Source organism: Vitis vinifera, chromosome 4 (genome assembly GCF_030704535.1).
Source record: "Vitis vinifera cultivar Pinot Noir 40024 chromosome 4, ASM3070453v1".
Taxonomy (NCBI): Eukaryota; Viridiplantae; Streptophyta; class Magnoliopsida; order Vitales; family Vitaceae; genus Vitis; species Vitis vinifera.
The window spans coordinates 16,271,347-16,292,324 of NC_081808.1; the positions used below are offsets into that span (position 1 = coordinate 16,271,347).

Below are 20,978 nucleotides of genomic sequence, written 5' to 3' on the forward strand. Positions count from 1 at the left end.
TGTTATTCGTGTGAGATCCCAGGTGTTAAATGTGACAACCCCATCCACAGGCTCCATTATTCCTAGTACAAAGGAGTAGTGCTCTGTACCAATCTTATCCACGTCATACGCTTCTTGAATCATTGCTCAAGGACGGCGCTTTGATTCCTAATGCTAATCAATAGGTCCTCCTTGAATGACATGAATAATTGGACGCTACCCTTGGCAGGATCATGCCGGTCACGGCCTGCTTAGTACTCCCAATAGCCAACTGTTCACTTTTCTTGACATATTGAGAGAGAAAACCGACTCTTACCATGTCTTGTACTAGATAGTGAAGGTGTTAACACTCATCAGTGGTGTGCCCATGCTCTTTATGGTATTCGTAGTGCTGGGTTTGGTCCTGTTGTGTTGGGTCACACCTAAGAGCGAAGGGCCACTTGAAGCCGGGTAGACTGGTCATAATTGGAAGTAATTGTTTGTAGGTCAAATTGAGCGGGGTCCATCGCTGGGGTGGTCTTTGGCCCTCTTCACTCTTGCACAACTTCTTGCTTTATGGGGGGTTTCTTGAGCCTTGGTGTTTATTCCCTGTATCTTTTTTTGCCTGTGCTGCTTGCATTGATACTGAGATGGCTTGCTGTAGCTTGTAAGTCCTCTTCTAACATAACATACTTCTTGGCCCTTCTAAACAATTCATCAATCATCTCTGGAGGCTTCTTGTAGAGAGACTAAAAAAATAGGGTCCCTAGCCCAATGCTATGCTTGAAGGCTTGTAACAGAGCATTCATATTGCATATTTCTACTTGGAGCATTGCTTGGTTGAGCCTATGCATGAATTGGCATAGAGTCTCACTTTTTGTCTTCTTTAGATTCTGAAGGCTGTTGATATTAAACGTTTGCTTTGTTAAGCACAAATAATGAGCTACAAAGACTTCTGACATTTCCTTAAAGAAGTGAACGAAATTAGGGGGAAGTTGGTAGAACCAGGCTAAGGCAATGCCTTGGAGACTAGCTAGGAAGACTTTGCATAGAAACTCATTATTATTGATATGAAGCGTCATAATTTGTCGATAATGCATCAGATGATCGAACGGGTCATATGTTACGTCATACATGACAAACTTAGGAATGGTATATCCTCTAGAGGGTTCATACATCAAAATATGCTAGGCGAATGGTGTTGTCATCATATCATTCAGACAGCGAGTTGTAGCTTCCAGAGGCAACTCGTTTGGTTGCCCACGTAGGAGCCAGTCCGCCGAAGACAGGGGCCGAGCCGGTCTTACTACGGCCTCCACACGGGGCAACCTCATTTGTTGTTGGCTAGCAGGATTTGAATATACTGGGGGCTGGGGTCCCCACCAAGAGGTGTTTTCTACCTCATCAATGTTTAGTGACCAACATTCTCGAAATCTTAAGATTAGATGGGCGGCGTCCCCTATGTGAGCTTAAAATGGTGTGGAAAGCTTGACCAAAGGGAACTGCACAATCTAAAGGTTCCACCATGTCATTATTGTCCTAATGGCACAAGTGATCAGGATTACTTGCTGACTAATGCGACACTTGAATGCGAGCATGATGATCTTCAAGTTGTGTCCCCAATAAGGCATTTTCTTGCCTTAGCAACTCTATCTGGGCAAGGATGGATTCAATTCTTCTATTATGTTCCGCTTAACGCCTTTTGAAATCCTTAAGAATAATCTTCGACGCGGCGGCCCTCTAAGAAGTTGTTGTACTAATTGAATCCTATGGTTGACTACCTCCCATTGCGAAGCTTCCAACTCCAAACAAAAACGGGGGTCTACTTTTAGCTCAAAGTAAAAATGTTACTTTAATGTAGAACCTTCCCACAGATGGCGCCACTTGTTGGAGTTGAGAATTTCTTGAGCAATAGTCCTCTTCTTGTCGCATGCTTCCCTATACCTACCACACAAGGCTTGCCCGGTTTTACCTCGGGATCACCTACTCTGATGATTAGGTTAGCTGGGGTTTTATAGAAAAGGTAATATTTTTTAGTGCTACTATTTTTTTTTCTTCCTCCACCTGGATTTGTCAGTTGCTTTCCTATACCTTTTAGCCTTCGATAGGCATGGAGATCATGGGAGCACTTTTTGGCCACGTCAAGCAGTTACCGCCTCAGTGTTAACTACCTCCACTAGTCCTCATGAGTTGTTTTCCCACGTTCTATTTCTCACTTTACCTGTTGGGCTACTTATGTTAGCTAGGCCATTAGGCTAGATGGGCTTTTAATCTTGGCCCAAACTGGCCCGACTTAGCGGATAGTTTTTTGGGCAGGCCCGTTATCCCCATTTATAGGGTGCCCACAATGTGGTCTGTCGCTCTTGAGTCCACCATCCCACCACTACAATCGCCTTGGTTAGAAACAAGAGAAGCATGACTATTATTACCTTGGTTACTAAGAGTGATTATCAATTCATTTTTAGATTCCACCTATGGAATGATAGATAAGTGGGATTCTGCATTTACCAAGGCTACCTATCCCAATCCACTAGCAGTTTCTCTTTGTTTTTGTGCCTTGAGTTCATTCCACCATTCTGGATGCCTATGCAACTTAAAGCATGTATCAGGAGTATGTTTCATGTTCCCACAGTGAGAGCAGCCACCTCCTTTGCTTTTTATTTGTCCTTTTGCCTTTGTGGATGCACTTGGTTTTCCATTACTTCATGATGAGGACCCAAGTTTGATAACTTGGAGTGTAGATGGTTGTTAAGATCCCATTTTTATTCCTTTAAAAGCCATAACAACGACTGTTGTAGTCTCTGTGCCGATTAACATTATTACCTGTCTTATATCTTCCCTTCATACATGAGCATACACTTATTCAATAGTAGGAAATGGTTGTATTTGGAATACATCACTCTGAATCTTGTCAAGTCTATCATCCAGCCCATCAAGAAATATATAAACTCTATCTTCTTGTAGAAGAGTGTTATATTCTGTATATCACCGACATATTCCATTGGATTAGGGTGGCGGAAATAAATCTCCTTCCATAAGCCTTAAAGACCATTATAGTATGATTGAATGGATCCCCCATCTTGTTTCATTATAGTTATACATCTCTTCAAATCATATACCTGAGATGTGTTGGTTTCATCAAAGTAAGTTGTAGCGATTGACTCCCAAACTTACTTGGAAATTGGAAAACGAATGAAGTTATTGATTAATGATGGGTCCATGGAATTTATTTGCCATTCCTTCACAATTGCATTCTCCGTTCTACATTTTCTGAAGGTTGGATCAGTTGGTTTAGGTTGTGGGAGGTCACTTATGTATCCCAACTTGTCCGTGCTTGAGATATACATCTTTACAACTTGGAACTATAAAGCATAATTGGTACCATCAAGCTTGATACTGATTTGTGTAGTGACAATATGGTAAGTTGTTGTTGGAGTCTGGGTCTGAATTTGAGTCAACACTCGAGTCATTCTAGTCGTCAGGTTTTCAAGAATAGCAGCTGTGGATATCTCACCACGTTGCTCATGCTTCATCAATTTGGTTTGTCCAACCATCACTGTTGGTCAATTCTGGTTTCTCTAGTTCAACTTTGTGTGTAGCAAGGATCAAGAAAATTCATAGGATCCCTGCTCTGATACCATGATAATTCAAAGCAAGTATATTTTCTGTATATTTTGTTTAATGAGGAGTACACCCTTTATAGAAGTGGTTCATGGAACAATAGAGAACCAGTAAAGGAAAAAGAAAATTTTAGGCTAGAAATCAGGCTAACAAATACAAGGGATTTACAATGAATACGGGAACTAACTAGTTCTATAATCACTCTAAATTAAAAAAGGAATCACAGGTCACGCCAATAGGGTGGTCTTCTAAAAAGTAAAACATCTTCTTCTTCTTCTTTCCTTTTTTCTTCTTCCTCTTATTTTGGCTTTCTTTCTCATTTTCTTGGAAAGATCTGTGGTTGTTGTTTGGAGTTTGGACTACTCCAAGTATAGGTAAGTCAGTAGCTTGAGGCTTGAGAGGATTCAAAAGCACCTAGACAAGATCAGTAAGCCTGCTATCATGACCATTGAGGTATATATGGTTTTCCATTCATTTTCTGCATTTATATTTCCATCTGAGGTTTCTTTAATTATTTTCAAGAGATGATGTTTTCTTTTCTTGCCTTGGTTTTTCTGTTTCTCATTGGTTTCTCCTGGAGATATCATGCTGATATATATGACATTTATGTATCAATATCACTAATTGTTATTTTCCACTAACTGTTGGATTATGTGGTGGATGTAAGCAGAGGATTCCACCAGAGATGTAAGAGTGAAGACAATGAAAGGAGAAGAGATGAGGAGAGATTACAATACTACACATAGCAACAGTGAAGAAAGGGCAGTAATTAGTAGCAGAGGTGCATGACAAGTGTAGCATCAAAATAGGACAAGGTGAACCCTCCACTTTTTTTTTTTTTGTTTTTTGCGTATAAATTAATCAGAGTCCAATATCATAATCAGTGCTACTTCTTGTTTGCAACCTTTTGTTTGAAATTAAGAATCTCCAGAGTTTAAAGGCAATATTAAATTTTATGAGCTTTTTCCTCAATTTTTTTTCCATGTGGTAAACACTCCATGATGTGGATAGATATCCTAGTGAAAATATTGATTCAGCAATTAAGGCTTCATAATTTTTTTTGGTTTTTCTTTTGTTATACATATGTGGGCCAAAATAAATAAGGTTATTTATAATTGTCTCTTTGATATGCAGCTCACATGTTGGCCCGGTTGGAGTCCTCTGAGTGTACGTTTGGATAGGAATTTGCAGAGCTTCCTTTAGTTGCAACTAGTATTGATAACCAAGGTAAGGTGAGTTCAAAATGCCTAGCTTAGCTGATAGCTGCTTCCATAACCTACATCTCATTTTCTTTCAATAACCTGTGGAGTTCTAATACCTCCAAATTATTACTTTCCATCAGAAGTCCTTTTGTAGTTTTGTATAATACCATAATTCAATTTCATAAGGTTGTCTCTACACTATTGATAGTACAACTTCTGTACGTATCTATTATAGTCTTAGAAATCCTTTTTTGTGAACTGTAAGTGTCTTCTTCACCGCTTTTTGGTGCTTTGTCCCTTTGTCAAGTGGAAAAAGTAAAGGAGGAATAGATAGACTATGTCCCTTTGAATATGTACAAGGAGAATTATAGGTGAAGTTTGCATCATCAAGAAATTGTATATAATTTAGAGCTGCTGTCAATGCTTCAATGAATAACCCCTTCAGTAATATTCGTATTTCAATCACTTTATGAACATACTACAAAGACTTTATCTTCTATTTATTCCTATTCAATTTTATTTTTAGTTTTTTTGATTCAAATGGCTTCCCATACCCGGCTCCAAGAAACCCGTCTGATCACTACCTTAGAACCATAAACAAGGACTTCGACTCGGTGAGTAGTTTTCCTTATTCTAGTAAAGGAGTGTTTAATAGCCCTTGAAGTTAATTACCGATCACCCACATCTTCAAAATCTAATAAACTCTTAAGATACTGTCATTAATTAGGACATTGAACAAGGGCATGGGGCACCACCAACACGAAAGAAGCCATTAACACTCATAAAGTGCTACAAGTCCTCTAAGACTTGCCAACGAGTTCAGCGTCGGTTATATGAGATTTGCCAACTGGTGTGCAAATTATTAAATGCTGCCATTTTTTTGTTAGTTAATATAGATTTTTGAACAATTTAAATGAAGTTGCTCAACCAGATTACTTCTTGTTATATCAAATTTTAAAATTTTCTATTACAGTGTATAGTATATTGATAATCAAGGAATGAGTTTTAACTCTAGACATCAAAATCTTCTAACAAGGAGTTGAGTTTTATTTCCTTTCAGCTCTCTAATTGCAATGCCGTGTTTTTTCTATAACTGGAACATGAACTTAGGTTCCTCTTTATTCTAATTTTTTGTTGAGAGGTTTGTCTATTGAAAACCTAAGAAGGTGAGGAGAACCAGTCTCCGGAGAATATTTTTTAGTGCAATCTCATTATACTTCTGCATTTCGATATTGATAGTGAAGATCACAAATTTTTGCTATATTATTTTGGTTATTTTAAAAATAACTTACTAGCTTGGCTAATAAATGGAATGTTGGATGTACTGTTATTGAGATGGCCACTGGAAAGTCTCCTTGGAGCCAACAGCACCAAGATGTACACACTTGTAGTGCATTTCAATCTTTGATTTATTTGTTTTTCACTCGATTCTGCTGATTTCTAAGATTATATTCGATTTAACTTTAGTGTCCTTGATTTCAGAAGTTTTTGCGCATACTAACTCATGATGGGTTGCTGCTCTCTTTTATATTGGGACATCCTAGAATTTTCTAAAATGGCATCATCTTCTTCTCTAATCTTTTTTTTTTGGTGTCTCCATTAGCGTTAGAAACAAGTCCTTGGTTTCTTTGGAGTATCTACAGACATGTACTTAGCTCTTTCTTCCATGGGGAGATCAAAGAACCTTTGGCTCACGTCAATCATGCTGCTTATGATATCACTGGGAATCCCATGATTCACCAACTGCATTAATCCATAAACAACCCATCTCTTATAAGTTCCAAATTCAGCTATATGTCTCGAGAAAATTTAAGTCATACTTTTAGGCAAAATGATCTTGAACTGAGCAATACCCACCTGAAAAAACTGATATTCTTCACCTGCATTAGTGAGAGACTTGAGGATTTGGTGCCTATTGGAACCTTGCAACTCAGCAAAATCGATTATAGGCAACTTAAGATTATGCTTAGCTGCATTGGGTCCTCCATTATCTGAACTGGGTCGTTGAGAGACGGGCAATGTGTACTTGTTAGGAACTTTGGCAATGCCATTTTCACATAGGTGCTTCACTCATTTCTGCTAGTGGCTTTCTAATGGATCCATTCTCTTACTTTTTCATATTCGGAACTACTGCCTTCGCCTTCTTACATTTATTCAATTTTATTTAAGATTTTTAGTCTAAATTGTTATTATATTGCAGAGTATATGGCCTCATTGTTGGGATTTTTGCTGCCTATTAAGAATTAATTTTACAAATGGTGATTCTACTAAGGACAAGCTCTTTTCTTCAAAATTCTTATTTGTGGGTTTTAAGTTGTGGATTGAGACTCTTTTAAGTTGTTTTTTCTTTTCATTATCCAATGATATAACTTGCAGAATTAGATTTTGTGTTTAAACTTCTGTTTCAGTCCAATTATCCATCAAATTTCTAGTGTACATTCAGACTTTTGATGCAAGATGTGCTCTTCTAGTGTCTGTTATTTTATCTAACAAATAGTTTTTTCTCACAAAAGCTGATAAAGGCTTGATTAATTCTCTTGAAAATATCTTAATTGATAAGTAAGAAAAGGCAGCTAGAAGGAAAGCCACATCCATATGAACCTTATAGTAGAGGCTAAGAATGAATTGTGTCCACATGGTACCTATGAAACCATTAGTAGCAGCCAAGGAAAACAACAGCCGTATGAACCCTATAGTAGCAGCCAAGGACAAGCTGCATCTATAAAAAGCCTATGGTAGCGGCCACAATTGGTCGCAACTATTAGTAATTTTTAGTCAAGCAAAAACAAGCCCCAATCATAGCTTCCTTTAGTTGCAGTTTGATAAGCGGCCGTAGCACCCTCTATGGTCACGCTTTGCCGTGGTCTATTTTATCCGCACCTAAATCTTATAGTCACAATTTTGTTACTTGTAGCTGTTGGATTTAGTTGCAGCTATAAACCTATATTTTTGTAATAGTGTCAAAATGGTCAGAGCCCAATTCAATCCGGCAGGGTTTAAGCCGAAGTAGGGCTGAACCAACATCAAACCAAGTGAATCAGTGCGGTCCTCTAGGATTAAGTCTACATGCCAACACATTCTTATATAACTGAATGGGGAATCTAAAGCACTTTTTGTTCTCATTTACATCCGATGCGTGATAAGAATGATAAAATTATGAAAGTTAGATGGTTAGGTTGAAGTTCAAAAGAAAGAATGATCACTCTTAGATTACAATTAATTAATAAATGTTGCTAACAAAAATATAATATATTCATTACAAAAAATTTGTAATATTTATATTTAAATAATAAAAATAAAAATAATATAATATTTTTAAAATATTAAATTAAAATATATGTAACTTTTAATATGTAGTTAAATTAAATAATTAAATTTTCTTCCATTTTTAATATATTCATGTTTAAACATTATATATATTTAATTAATAAAATTTAAAATATTAATAAAAATATCAACTATTGCAACATATTAAATTAAATTTTCCTAGTAAATAAAAATCTTTGTATTTTGAGACCTTCAATTCATCCTAGCCTGAACCCAGAAAAGCAAAGGTGTTGGAAACTCTTTTTCACACCAAGAAAAAAAAATCTATTTTAAGAAAACAAAGGAGCAACAAGAAAAAAAAACAAAAATTCTTGTGAGCATATTGTAGCTCAATACACACAAAAAGAAAAAGATATTACGGAGAACGAAACTAGAATTTACATAGCAAGTTGCCATTGTAAAAGTGTTTATCCTTAGTCCAAATGGTGTTGTTAACATTTGCAATTCAACCCGTTTTTTCTTGATGATCTAATGCAAGGTGGACACCTCCAACAAGATTAACACCACCACAATTCTAAATCCTATTGTTATGTCTCTATTTGTATATGACAATTGTTTCTAAGTTGGGAAAATAAAATTAAAAATAAAAGCCTAAAAAATCCTTCACAAACAAAACATTATCATAAAATCCCTAAATAAATCAAAAGTCAATGAAAAAAAAGACATTACTAAAAACCCTAGAGAGACTTAAATAAATAAGTATTGACCTCAAACATAAAATTGAATGAATTCATGGAAAACCATTGAAGAAATATCTATCACAAGCTTTTATAATTTTTTTAAAGAAAAATTAAAATCATCAAATGCATTTAAATCAAAGCCCAACGTTATATATATATATATGAGAAGATACCTTTCATAAACAAGCGACACAATTTTTGACTCCAATCAATTCATCAACAATCTACTTTCTCAAGAATTGAAATTAAAACAAAAATGAAAGGCATAAGCAAAAGCAAAATGATATTAGCTCAAGCTTGTACCTATTAATTTATGTGGAATTATCGAATTTCCCAACAACTTCCCTTGTTAGAAGCAATTCAACTACACAAACAATTATACCAAATATGCAAAATCCAAACAAATTTAAAAAGAAAAAAAAAAACAAATGCCTTGAGAGGAAAAGATTAGACAAACCAAGGGAAATAGAAAAATATGAGATCTTGCAGAAAATGAGATCACTATCTTTAGTTTCAAGGTGAACACAAAGAAATAAGGAAGCAAAAGGTGCAGATTAGATGAATAAAGCTCGAGAAAAAGAAGAAAATATAGTGAAAGAAGACGCAAAGAATGGAGAAGAGTTGTAATGAGGGTGGAAGTGTGACATGGCAAGAGTTGTGGTTTAGCAAAGTCAAATGATGTGCTTAAGAGTAGTGTGAAAAAAATAGATCATTCACAAATCACCACTAAAATGAGTGTTGGATGTGAAAGAGACCTTGTTGGTAGATCTTTGGTATTTCATCAAGGTGTAAGAGTTCTTGTCAGGGTGAAGGAAAACTCGATTTATTTGGTAGGTGTGAAATGGAGCTCGATCAATATGTTATTTAGCAATGTGAATGAAAACTCATAAATGGGTATATATAGGAAGTTAGAAAATAATGCTTTACAAAAAGTGCCAAGGAAATGGAAACAAGAATTATTTAAGGATGCTTATATGAAACGATAAGAATTTGTAACGTAAGCACCATAATTTACTAGGTCTCTACCAAGAACAATTGTATATTAGAAATTATATTAAATATTGTTGTTTTTTAAAAGCACAAAGGAAGAGCGTCATTATATACAATTTTTGTAGTAGTGAATAGCCTAACCTAAAGTCTAAGCCCAACTAATGCGTGAGTTTGGATCTATAGGTCAAGTTTTAGGCCTTGACTATTTATTTTATTTGAAGCCTTGATAAACTTAGGATGTTTTAGTTCTATTTGTTATTTAAATTAAATTTGTTGTTAATATCTTTCTTTGAATATAAAAGACGAAAAAAATCATTGCAAAATTGAAATAACTCTAGTACATTGATTTCTATTTAAAATTTCAAACAAATTCATAGACATTTAATCTTGATACAATAACTAAATGTCATTTTAGTCCTTGGAAAAAGCTTAAGCTTATCCTGTATAACTAGCTTAAGTTTGATGGAAGACCTATGAGCATACCTATTCACACCTTAACCTACTTATTTAGCCCACTGAATTTCAAGCTACACCACACTTCAACCCTTGAATTGAATAGTTGTTTTGTAAAAGGGAGATCTCACTTAAAATGTTCAAATCCATATATAAAATACTCTAAATACTTAGATCTTTTCTTATTGTGATTTTGTATCTAAATTATAGAACCATGTTTCTCTTAGATCTTTCCAAAAATAGATTTGTAGATTTCTTAGCATCTAAATGTATCTAATAAAAAGAGAAAAAGATCCAATTTTTGGATTCCATTTGATAGGCCTCCAATACTTTTTTCTCAATGTACCTTGTGATTGAGATACTTTCTTAAAAGCATACCAAGGAGCATTTTCAAATTGTTCTATATATTTAAAGTTTGGGCATTTGTTCAAGCATAAACAAGGAGCTGTTCTCCAATTGCTTCAAACTCTCCATTCCTGTTAGTATTAACTTCCTCAAGACCTTCAAGGTGATAAACTTAGCCTATACTAATAGAGTGATATCTTCAATTTTAGTTTCTCAGTAATCATTAACACTTTCTCTTTTTATTTTATGATTGAAATTTTAGAAATTTGAATCATAGTTGTTATTTTTAATATTAACCAAGGGTTCAATGCAAGGCCATATGCAAGCCTAGATGGCTTACGTAGGCAAATTTCTCTCAAACAAACTTATGATTTAAAGAGAAGCTTATCATTTGCTCATTTAAATCGAGTTACACTATTCACATAAGGCATAAAATAAAGCATTAAACTATGCTTATTGCCATATTTGTATTGGTAATGTATGCAACACATTTTTAAACAAGATTCAAAATCCTAAACATGTAAAAGCTATCTTAGCCTTTTTTTTCCCTCTTCAACTCATAAAATTTCCAGCTCTCTCTTTTTCTCTCTATCTTAACTCCAACATGCCTTTCCTAATAAATGAGAAAATAAGATTTAGTGCAAGCTTTAAAATGAACTAGCCTCTTTCTTGTCAATATATAGTTTATAGACTTAAGGTTTAGTTCACTACTAAATAACTTTCATTGCATATTAGAACTATATGGTTAAAACTATTCTTTTTTGTCCATGCAGGAAAGAAAATATTGTAGAAGAAAATGGGATTTGGAAAGTATTCATCTAGCTCAAAGATTTCTGCACTTGTTGCAGATGATGACACTATAATTCAAAAAATCCACAAAGCACTTCTAACTAAACTTGGGCTGGAAGTGAATGTTGTGGCAAATGGTAAGGAGGTTCTTGATCTTTATAGATCAGGAACGTCTTTTGACCTTATCTTTATGGATATGGAAATGCCAATCATGGATGGACCTGAGGTACGTTCTTCAATTTTAACTTCCTTATTGAAAAAAAAGAAGGAATATTTCATTTTCCTCCTCGTAAAGAAGGACATTATAAGTATAGAAAATAAGAGAACATCATTTTTGTTAGAGAGCATGATATGCATATTCAACACAAATCATATAGTTTAAACTTTTAGGAAAATTAGTTACTCAACATGGTATCAAAGCTTGGTTTGGCGGGAGGTCATGCGTCTGAGCTGTCTCTTTGTAATTTGTATATTTGTTTTCTCCATTTGGTATATCTCTTAGGGAGGGTGTTAGAGAGCATGATATGCATATTGAACCCAAATTCTCCAAGGTTAAGTTTTTTGGGAAAATTGATTGTTTACTTTATTTAAGAAACAACTCATTTTTAAACCATATTTTCAAGGAAATTTATTATTTTATTTTTTTCATTTTTATTTTTCTTAATGATATGATTCACAAAAGGCTTTCTTAGCCCTTCTGCTATAACATTTAAGTAAACATTTATATTTTTGATTATTTTCTATTTCCCTTTAAAATGAGAAAACCATTCTCAAAGATCAAAACTAAATAAGCCTTATCTCTCTACATAATAATAGTTTAAAAAAAATTATCAATGTCACAAGTGTTCATATAATCTCTTCCAATTCTCATGGGTTCTTGAATTACTATAATGTGATAGGTAACAAAAGAGCTGCGAGCAATGGGTGTACAAAGCATTATCATGGGTGTCACTTCACGTGATCTTGACTCAGAGAAGGAAGCATTCATGGCATCAGGTTTGAATGATTGTTACATGAAGCCCTTGACTATAAGCAAGATTAGCTCTCTATTGCAAGATCTCAAGAAAAAGAATTAGAAGTTCAAAATGGAGTTTCTACATGCAACTTTATGTGCTCAATTGTATTTGAGATACAAGAAAAGTAGCAAAACAAATGTTTTAGCTTAAACAAAATGATTTACATAGGGCATTTTGTTAATATCTTATTTAGAAAAAGAGGAAAGTCTCTTCTATGATTTTGAAAAATCAAAATATAAATTTTGTAGATATCTATATTGATGGGGTTGATATTTACCCTTAATTGGAATGACCTATGGTCTGCTTGTCCTATGTTCTATCAATATTTGTTAATTGGATAACAATGGTTAAAATTTTGGGTAATATTCTTTATTAAATAAACTTTTAAATATTTTATTTATAAAATTTTTTAAGATACAACTCTCTCTCTGTCTCTCTCTTTTTCTTCTTTGTCTCTCTCTCATTTGGTGAATACAAAGCCAACATTTCTTTTATTAAGACAACTTTTAAACTTTGTTTTTTTTTCTTTCCTAAATAACCATCTCTAACAAGAGAGATGGAACTTGCTTAATTTACTTGTTGCAAATTTTCATATTAGTGCAATTGCACTAACCATAATAAATTTATTTTAAAAACAATGGATTAAACCAATTATGTTTAATAATATTTTGATGATCGTGTATCATCATTCATTGCTATAGAATGATTAATGAATAAGTCCAAGTCATAATAATATTTAGATTGGATAACTAGGAAATGCTATATGAAAACAAAAATACACCTTCAAACTAAGGAAGCATGTTTTGATTCAATTGAGAACCAATTGAAAAGTTTTTGAAAAAAGTACATACTAGAAAAGTGTCATTGAAAGAATGGAATAATAAACTTTCAAAAAAAATTAAATTAAAGGACTTCTTGAATTGTTTTTCTTAAAAGAATCTTGTTTGTAAGTCCAAGTCATAATAACATTTAGATTGGAAAATTATGAAATGCTATATGAAAACAAAAATACACCTTCAAACTAAGGAAGCATGTTTTGATTGAATTGAGAACTTATTGAATTTTTTTTGAAAAAGAGTACTTACTAGAAAACTCTTATTGAAACAATGAAATAATGAACATTCAAAAAACAATTAAATTAAAGGACTTCTTGAATTCTTTTCTTAAAGGAATCTTGTCTATAAGGGATTTTAGGAAACATCATGCAAATTATGAATCAAAAGAAACTCTTTTCATACTAGATAAGGTTTACTTGGAAAAAATTCACTATAAAGGAATTAAATATGATAGTAAGAAATATATCTTACTTTTAAAAATAATTAAATGGAGTTGTATTAATTAAGAGGAATTTGAAACTTTTTCTTTAGCTAAAAAGGACTTTTTTTTTTCATTCGACATCTAGTTAGTAAATGTTGATATGGCATAATATGTCTAGATGGTAGTACTATATTAACATGTTGCCATGGTGCCATTGAGGAATTGAATTAATTGAAGCAAATAATTTTTAGAGCTTGATTGATTAAATATTGTTAGAAATTACAATGAAGATCACATTCTTAGCTAGATAGTTGTACCAAATACTCCCCCCTATCACCTTACTTTGTGGGACTCCACATATGGTCAATTTTCCCACAATTTTTCTTTAGTTTTTGTTGCATTGCAACTATTTTGAGGAAATAAGTGCACATAATGAAGTAACTCAAGACATCGAAAGCAAACAAAGAGAGTACTAGAGCATGAAAAATAAGAAGAATGACCATTGCATTTTTTTACCCCATGGCCTATACCACCCAAATGATGGTTTTGAACTTGGTAACCTTGCTTTTTCTAATTACCACTTTAGGTGTCAGCTAGGACCCTATGGGTCAAGCTGTCCAAGGGTTGTTACATCTCTAGTAGAAAATTCGTTCATGTTCAAGCTTTTTTTTAGTACTTTCCTTTTTGGTCTTAGGTCTTCAATGGTTCCTTATGATTCCTCCACTTATCTTAGGATCATTAAGGTTGTTGGATCTAAAACTTAGTTTAAGCCTCGAATATTAGAAAGGGTGCATGCACATAAGATCTTAGGCACAATGGAAACAATAGCCATTAAAACTTCTAAGGTGTTAGAAACTCATACCTTTGGATTAATTTGGATGTTCCAAAATTCCTTTTAAGTTGTAGTAGAAACTCTTGAATGTAGAAGACATTCTTGAAGACCTCATGATCTTCCATGAGATCATTCTCTCTTAGATCTTGGTAATAGAGATGTGTGGACTTCTTTTTAAAGTGGCTAGAGTTTCCCTCCAATAGTGTAAAACAATCTATTAGTTCAACCCTAAAACCTAAGAAGGGTTTGTATAGACTTGTAATTGTGCTTAATTGACTAAGGCTAGCTCGCCCCATGAGCTAACTCAATCTAGCCTAAAGGGTCTTCTTTAACATTAGTCCAAGGATTAAATATCCCAAAATCAATGTCATTTAATTATAAGTCTCTGTACAACCTTGTGCTTACACAAATTACTCTTATGCACACTTGTAATTAAAAGCTAAAATACTTCCTTAAAATAAATTGTCACCATAGAGAATGAGCCTGAGTGTAAACCACTAGGATTCATAGAAAAATATTGACTCCCTCACAATCCAATTTTGAATTTGACTCAATATCCACTAGAGAGAGTCAACTGCACTTCAATATCCTATGATATTAGATCAAGATAGAAAACTTAGATCCATGACCTACTTTTTATTGCATGCAAGTTTCCCATGAATTGATGTTTATGATCTAACTAGGCAATAGCTATTAACTTTTTAGGATTATCTCTCAATCCTTGATTCTTAGATCTTTTTATATCATAATTAATTAACATACATTAGTCTACAAAAGACATATGTCAAATTTTATCAAAGAAATTGTCATAGGCATAGGCTACTTGATAATGAAATCCTTAAAATCACCTAAGTGAATGTACTATCTCAAACCTATGACATATCCTGGTGCCTTTATTTAGAATAATAGTTTCTACCTACCTAAACTACTAGTCACCTAATTCAAAGAGAGTATATGATCACTCTAGAATCTCACCTATAAGTCAAAGCAACCGATGACCTTAGCATTGGCATAATTTTCTCTCAAATTTGAGAACCATGCAACATAGCATCTTGGAGAAGTCAAAACAACTCGATAGCCATTAGTCATAAATCTCAATGAGTCATAATGTTCAATGTGTAATCATACAAACTAATACACTCACTATGGAAACTCATCTCAATGGCCAAAATAAGTCATCCTACCAATTAGGAGGTGTACTATAACTTCTAATAGCTTGCCTAAGTCCATGAATTAGTATTGAACTAACTTATCAAGTTGCAAGGAATTCATGACTTGAATCTTCCATATAACTCCTAATGCACTCAAGCCATGTATATTATAAGTGAGGAGCACTATAACTTCTAATAGCTTGCCTAAGTCCATGAATTAGTATTGAACTAACTTATCAACTTGCAAGGAATTCATGACTTGAATATTCCATGTAACTCCTAATGCACTCAAGCTATGTATATTATAAGTGATTAGGTCAGAATACTCAAATACATCATAATTTAAAAGTATGATAGCAAAGTAAAATTGATATCATATATAATGAAATCAAAATGCTATGTTATATCACTACTCTTTTGGGCTCTATCCTAAGAAAGACCATATTTGGGAGAGTTATTTTAGAATCACTACAAGAAAAAAAAGGAAATGATAAGTTTTTTTTACACGTCAAGCAAAGTAAAAATGACATTTCTCCAAAATGTCATCTTTTAGCCTATCACTATATGTTTTAATCAATAATGTTACTTCTAGAAAACACCATCTTTGATTAATCCTTTCCATGACACTTTTTAAAGTGTCATATTTCAATAATGTTAAAAAATTCATAGAAGTGTCAACTTTAAATATTTTTATTAAAATAATTTTTAGAAAATTTTCAACCTTCAAACTTGTAGAAACACTATCTCTGATTAATTTTATCAATGGCACTTCTAGAAGCGTTATCTTTGATTCATGTTAATATATACGTTTATGGAAGCATCATCTTTGTAGATTTTCTATTAAAAATAATATTTCCAACTTGTTATTAAAATAATAGATTTCCTCATATAATTAAATAAAAGAAAAATAGTCATAAATCATAAAATTAAATTAGATTGTTCTAATTAAAATATATCCAAATATTGATATATAATAACTTATTAAAAATAATTAATGTAACTATTTATGTACAATGATTACTCAAAATTTGTTAATTATATCAAAATATTTCCACAATAATTGTTAATTTTGTCAATATAAGAGCAAACATTGGTGCAAAGACTATTAAGATAAACTATAATCCACAAAAACCAAGTTCAACCTTTCTAATGAGTTCATTTATGTAATCTTCATAGTTTGTGGCATTGCCTCCTTTAACATAATGATTTCTCTTCTCTTGGAAAGTCTTGAGTTTCCTTTGCAACCTATAAATAAAGATAGAAAAAACATAAAACCTTTAAATTATGCATGCAACAATCAATAAGCATAATTGAAAACCTTCACAAAAATTAATTTAGGTTATTTCAGTTTGCTTACCACATTTTACAATGGGAAATGAGTTTTATACCCTAGATATGTTCCCAATTAATTGATAGGAACAAGAGAAAACATATATAACATATATCATAGAAAGATGAATGAAATTTTTCATTTTGAAAGTCTGTGATAAAGAAGTGCAACAAGCTCTTCTTGCATAGCAGTACGCCAATGAGAGCTTTTGAGGGTTGGTTTAAGAGACTTCAATTCTCAAGTGGAAGAGAGAGCACCATTTGTGAAGCTAAGTTCATGTTGCATTGTAGCTTATGACGTGTGATCATAGATTGGGTATTTATAGGAGCAGCATCAGTGGAGGCAATTGGAGATCAATAACTAAGTTATTATCAAGTATATCCAAATCATGAATATAGATGGAGAGAGGTGGGCTGACACTTTCTTGCACTAGCATAGATGTCATGTAGGCTAGCTATTGGATATTATTGAGCATCTGCATAAGTGAAGGTGGAATAAACGGTGTTCCATGCTCTCATTTAAAAGACAAAAAATTGGCTAAAGGATGTTGTGGAATGGTAGGTGTAGTTTGCGGTGGGTGCACATGGCGCTAGAATTCATGTTAGAATAGTTGATGCAATTTGTAGTGTGACAGGTGCACTTAGCAATGAGGTAGTGTAATAGTTCGATATCTGGCCATGAGCACATGGGTTGTGGACAGGTGTTGCATGGTCTCCTTGGGCACATGGAATATTGCAGTGCACGGTTTTTTTACATGTCCATGATTCTAAATCTAAAAACTCAACCATCTCAAGAGAAACCTACAAAGAGGATTTAATTGAAGAGGTAAAAGGGTAATTATGTTCATATATATATATAACAAACCCCTAAAAGCAAAACATGATGTAACAAAGTTAAACTTAACTATCCCCTTGTTATCTCTTTGGTGCATTAACATTGATTTGAGCATTCAGCCCATGTCTCTTACATTATACATGACTTGTGTGCATTAGGAGTTGTCATGGGTGCATTCAACCCAAGTCATGGGTTCCTTGTAAGTAGATAAGTTGTCCATGATCAATTTACGGATTTGGGTAATTCAGTAGAGACTATAGTGTATCACCTCCTAATTGGAGAGAAGGCTTGTCTTGGCCGTCGGGATGAGTTTCCCATGATGAGTGCATTAGTGTCTGTGATGCATGCTAGATAAGACCTATGGTGAATCATGATTTACCAAGCTATTATACTACATGGACTCTCAACCTTGAGAGGATATTGAGTTTGTGCTAAAATGAATAAAAGGCTTTAACCTATAGGTGAGACCCTAAAGTGGTCATATATCTCTATGGATTGGGTCATTAATGATGGAGGCTTATGACAATAAGTATTCTCAATAGAGACACTATGATATCTCATGAGATTGAGACAAGGTGTCCCATTGGATGATCTAAATGACATGTGATCATGAAATCTATGGTCACAATAATTTTTTTAGTGGAATTTGACATATGCTCCTTGGAGCTAAAGTATGTCATTTGATAACATAATAACTGGGATCTGTAACTCAAGGATTTGAGAGATAATCTTGATAGGTGATAACACTATCTTGTTAGATTACAAACACTAATTCATAGGGAGTTTGCATGCAGTGGATAGTAGGTCACAAACTTGAGCACATAATGTCTCATTATGGGATGTTGAATCAACTTCAAAATTGGATTCTAAGGGAGTCATTACTCCTATGGGTCCCAATGGTCCCCGCTTTGAGCTCATATACCTTGTTGGCATGGATTATGATGGACAAATTGACTCTAAGTTCACTTTTGTGTGTAAGGGTGTTTTGGTAATTATGCAAGGTTGCACAAAGATAGTGAACAAGGTCTCTAGATTTGAGTTAATTGAATAATTAGTAGGCCCTGTTGGATTAATTAATCAATTAGGACCTATTTTAGGCTAAATTAAGCGACTTAAGCCTATGTGGGCTTAAGTCACTTAAGCCCAGTTATGAACCCTATAAATACCCCATAGGGGTTAGGGTTTCCATCACTTTTTGTCTTCCACCACCAAGAGAGAAAAAAAGTCATAGCCTCTATCCTCCTTTCCTTCCCACCGGAAGTGTGCTAAGAGCAAAGTTGAGTCATCAGGTGGAAAATCGTGGGTTTACAAGACTTTCAACAACTTCAAGGTCATCTTCAACACTTGGAATTTAAGATTTGGGAACATCCAAACATAAGGTTAGTACTTTAACCCTAAAAAAAAAATCAATTTTTGATAAATTAGTATTGCTTCTATTGCTTAGATCTAAGATGGCAACAATATAAACTCAATTAGTAGTAAAATGAAGACACTGATATCCATTATGTTGAGGATTGTATCCAATGAAAACACAGGTATAGGTTTTCTTAGAAAATTTGTTCGCTCCATAATTTCGCAAATAAGGGAAGCAATGACAGCTAAAGACTAGTAAGCTCCAATAATCTGGGTGCCTCTTAAAAAGCACGTGAAATGAAGTGTCTAAGTCAAGGGATGAAGAAGGTAAACTGGTTAATGAGATGAACAATTGTTAAAAATGCATCTACCCTCGGTTTAAGAGGAAGATTTGCATGAAATAACATTGTAAGACCTATTTCCACAATATGGTGATGTTTTCATTTCGTCACACCATTTTGTTAGAGTTTCTAGACATGAAATATGATGTAGAACTCTGCATTGATTTAAGTGTTCTAGAAAAAATTAGATTGAAATTCACAACCTTCATCACTTTGAAAATTTTTTATATGATGACCAAATTGATTCTCAACCATTTTTTGAAATTTTAGAAAACAAGCATGAAAATCGATCTGATTTCTTTCTAAAGGAAAATAACCATGTATATACTAAGAATAATCATCAACAAATATGACATAGTAATGAAAGTGCTAAATGGAGGCAATGAGGGCAAGCCCTCATAGATCACAGTGGATTTTTTCCAAAGGAATAGAAAAAATTTTCTTAGATAATTCAAAGGGAATTTTGCAAATTTTTCCCATTTGGCAACTAGCACAAATACTAAACTTACTAATCCAACATCAATAGCCTTCTTATTCTATAAAACTTTCAAAACCCTAGAATGCGGGTGACCATACATTAATGTTAAATCTCAAATGAGGCTTTGTTGATTTTTTCTATGCTTAATGCCTTGTGGCCTTCTCTATCTAATGAGTAGAGATGTCCCCTTTTACGCCCTGCTGCTAGAATTTTTTTTTTTTATTTCGATCCTTTATCACAAAACCACTGGATGAGAACTCAAAAGTGCATTCATAATCATCAATGAGTTATCCAACTGATAATAAATTATTTTTCAAATTTGGAACAACAAGCACATCTTGTCAGTATAGATTTCCATAGTCAGTTTTCAAATTTGCATTGCCAACATGAGAGATTTTAAGACAACTTTTATCACCAACATAGATTCCATCATGCCCGTTGTATAGTTTAGCATAAAAAATAATACTTGGATTGTTAGTTATATAAAAGTTACGATTAGCCTCCTTATTCATGCTTCATATTGCAACTAATGTCTGTGGGAGATCCTTTGATGTATAAAATTAATTGAACCAGTGCCAACACTTCATTGTAGTATGGTTAGGCTTTCCACAATCTGGTTTAGGAAATTGAAGCTGTCTAGAGGAGTTGTTCTTCCATTCACCATTGTTCTTGTCACTTGCCTTGTGATTTTGATTACTTAAATTATTTTCTGTATGAAACTTGCTTGCATGAGTGAAGCCTCACCCTTTTGAGTTGAAATGACCTCTACCCCGATCTCCCCTTGCACATCCTTGTTGGCAAGGCTTGGTTATGGTTTAAGGACAATGGGTTTGCTTCAAAATCAGTTTCTAGTAATAGATCATGACTTTTCAGTACCATCACAAATTGACTGAAGATTGGATAAGGAGGTTTTATCATCATGGCCACTCAAAAATCTTAATACTTCAAGCTAAGTCCTCAGGCACATTTAAAAACCTTATCAAGGTCAAAGACGGGTTTATTGAACAGATCTGCTTGAACT

General features: G+C 33.7%; 1 protein-coding gene across 1 annotated transcript; it reads left to right on the forward strand.

The window, feature by feature from the left end:
- Positions 1-11,372: 11,372 nt before the first annotated feature.
- LOC100251902 (two-component response regulator ARR22-like) lies at positions 11,373-12,441 on the forward strand. The gene is made up of 2 exons (XM_002268620.1): positions 11,373-11,591; positions 12,265-12,441. Exons 1-2 carry the CDS (start codon positions 11,373-11,375, stop codon positions 12,439-12,441), a joined length of 396 nt encoding a protein of 131 aa, XP_002268656.1.
- The last annotated feature ends 8,537 nt before the right edge of the window (positions 12,442-20,978 follow it).

What these genes read in the sequence shown, in the direction of transcription:
- LOC100251902 (XM_002268620.1), top strand. Translation starts at nt 11,373, where the DNA reads ATGGGATTTGGAAAGTATTCATCTAGCTCAAAGATTTCTGCACTTGTT. An exon ending in CAATCATGGATGGACCTGAG is followed by an intron (nt 11,592 to 12,264) that starts GTACGTTCTTCA and finishes ATAATGTGATAG; the next exon opens with GTAACAAAAGAGCTGCGAGC.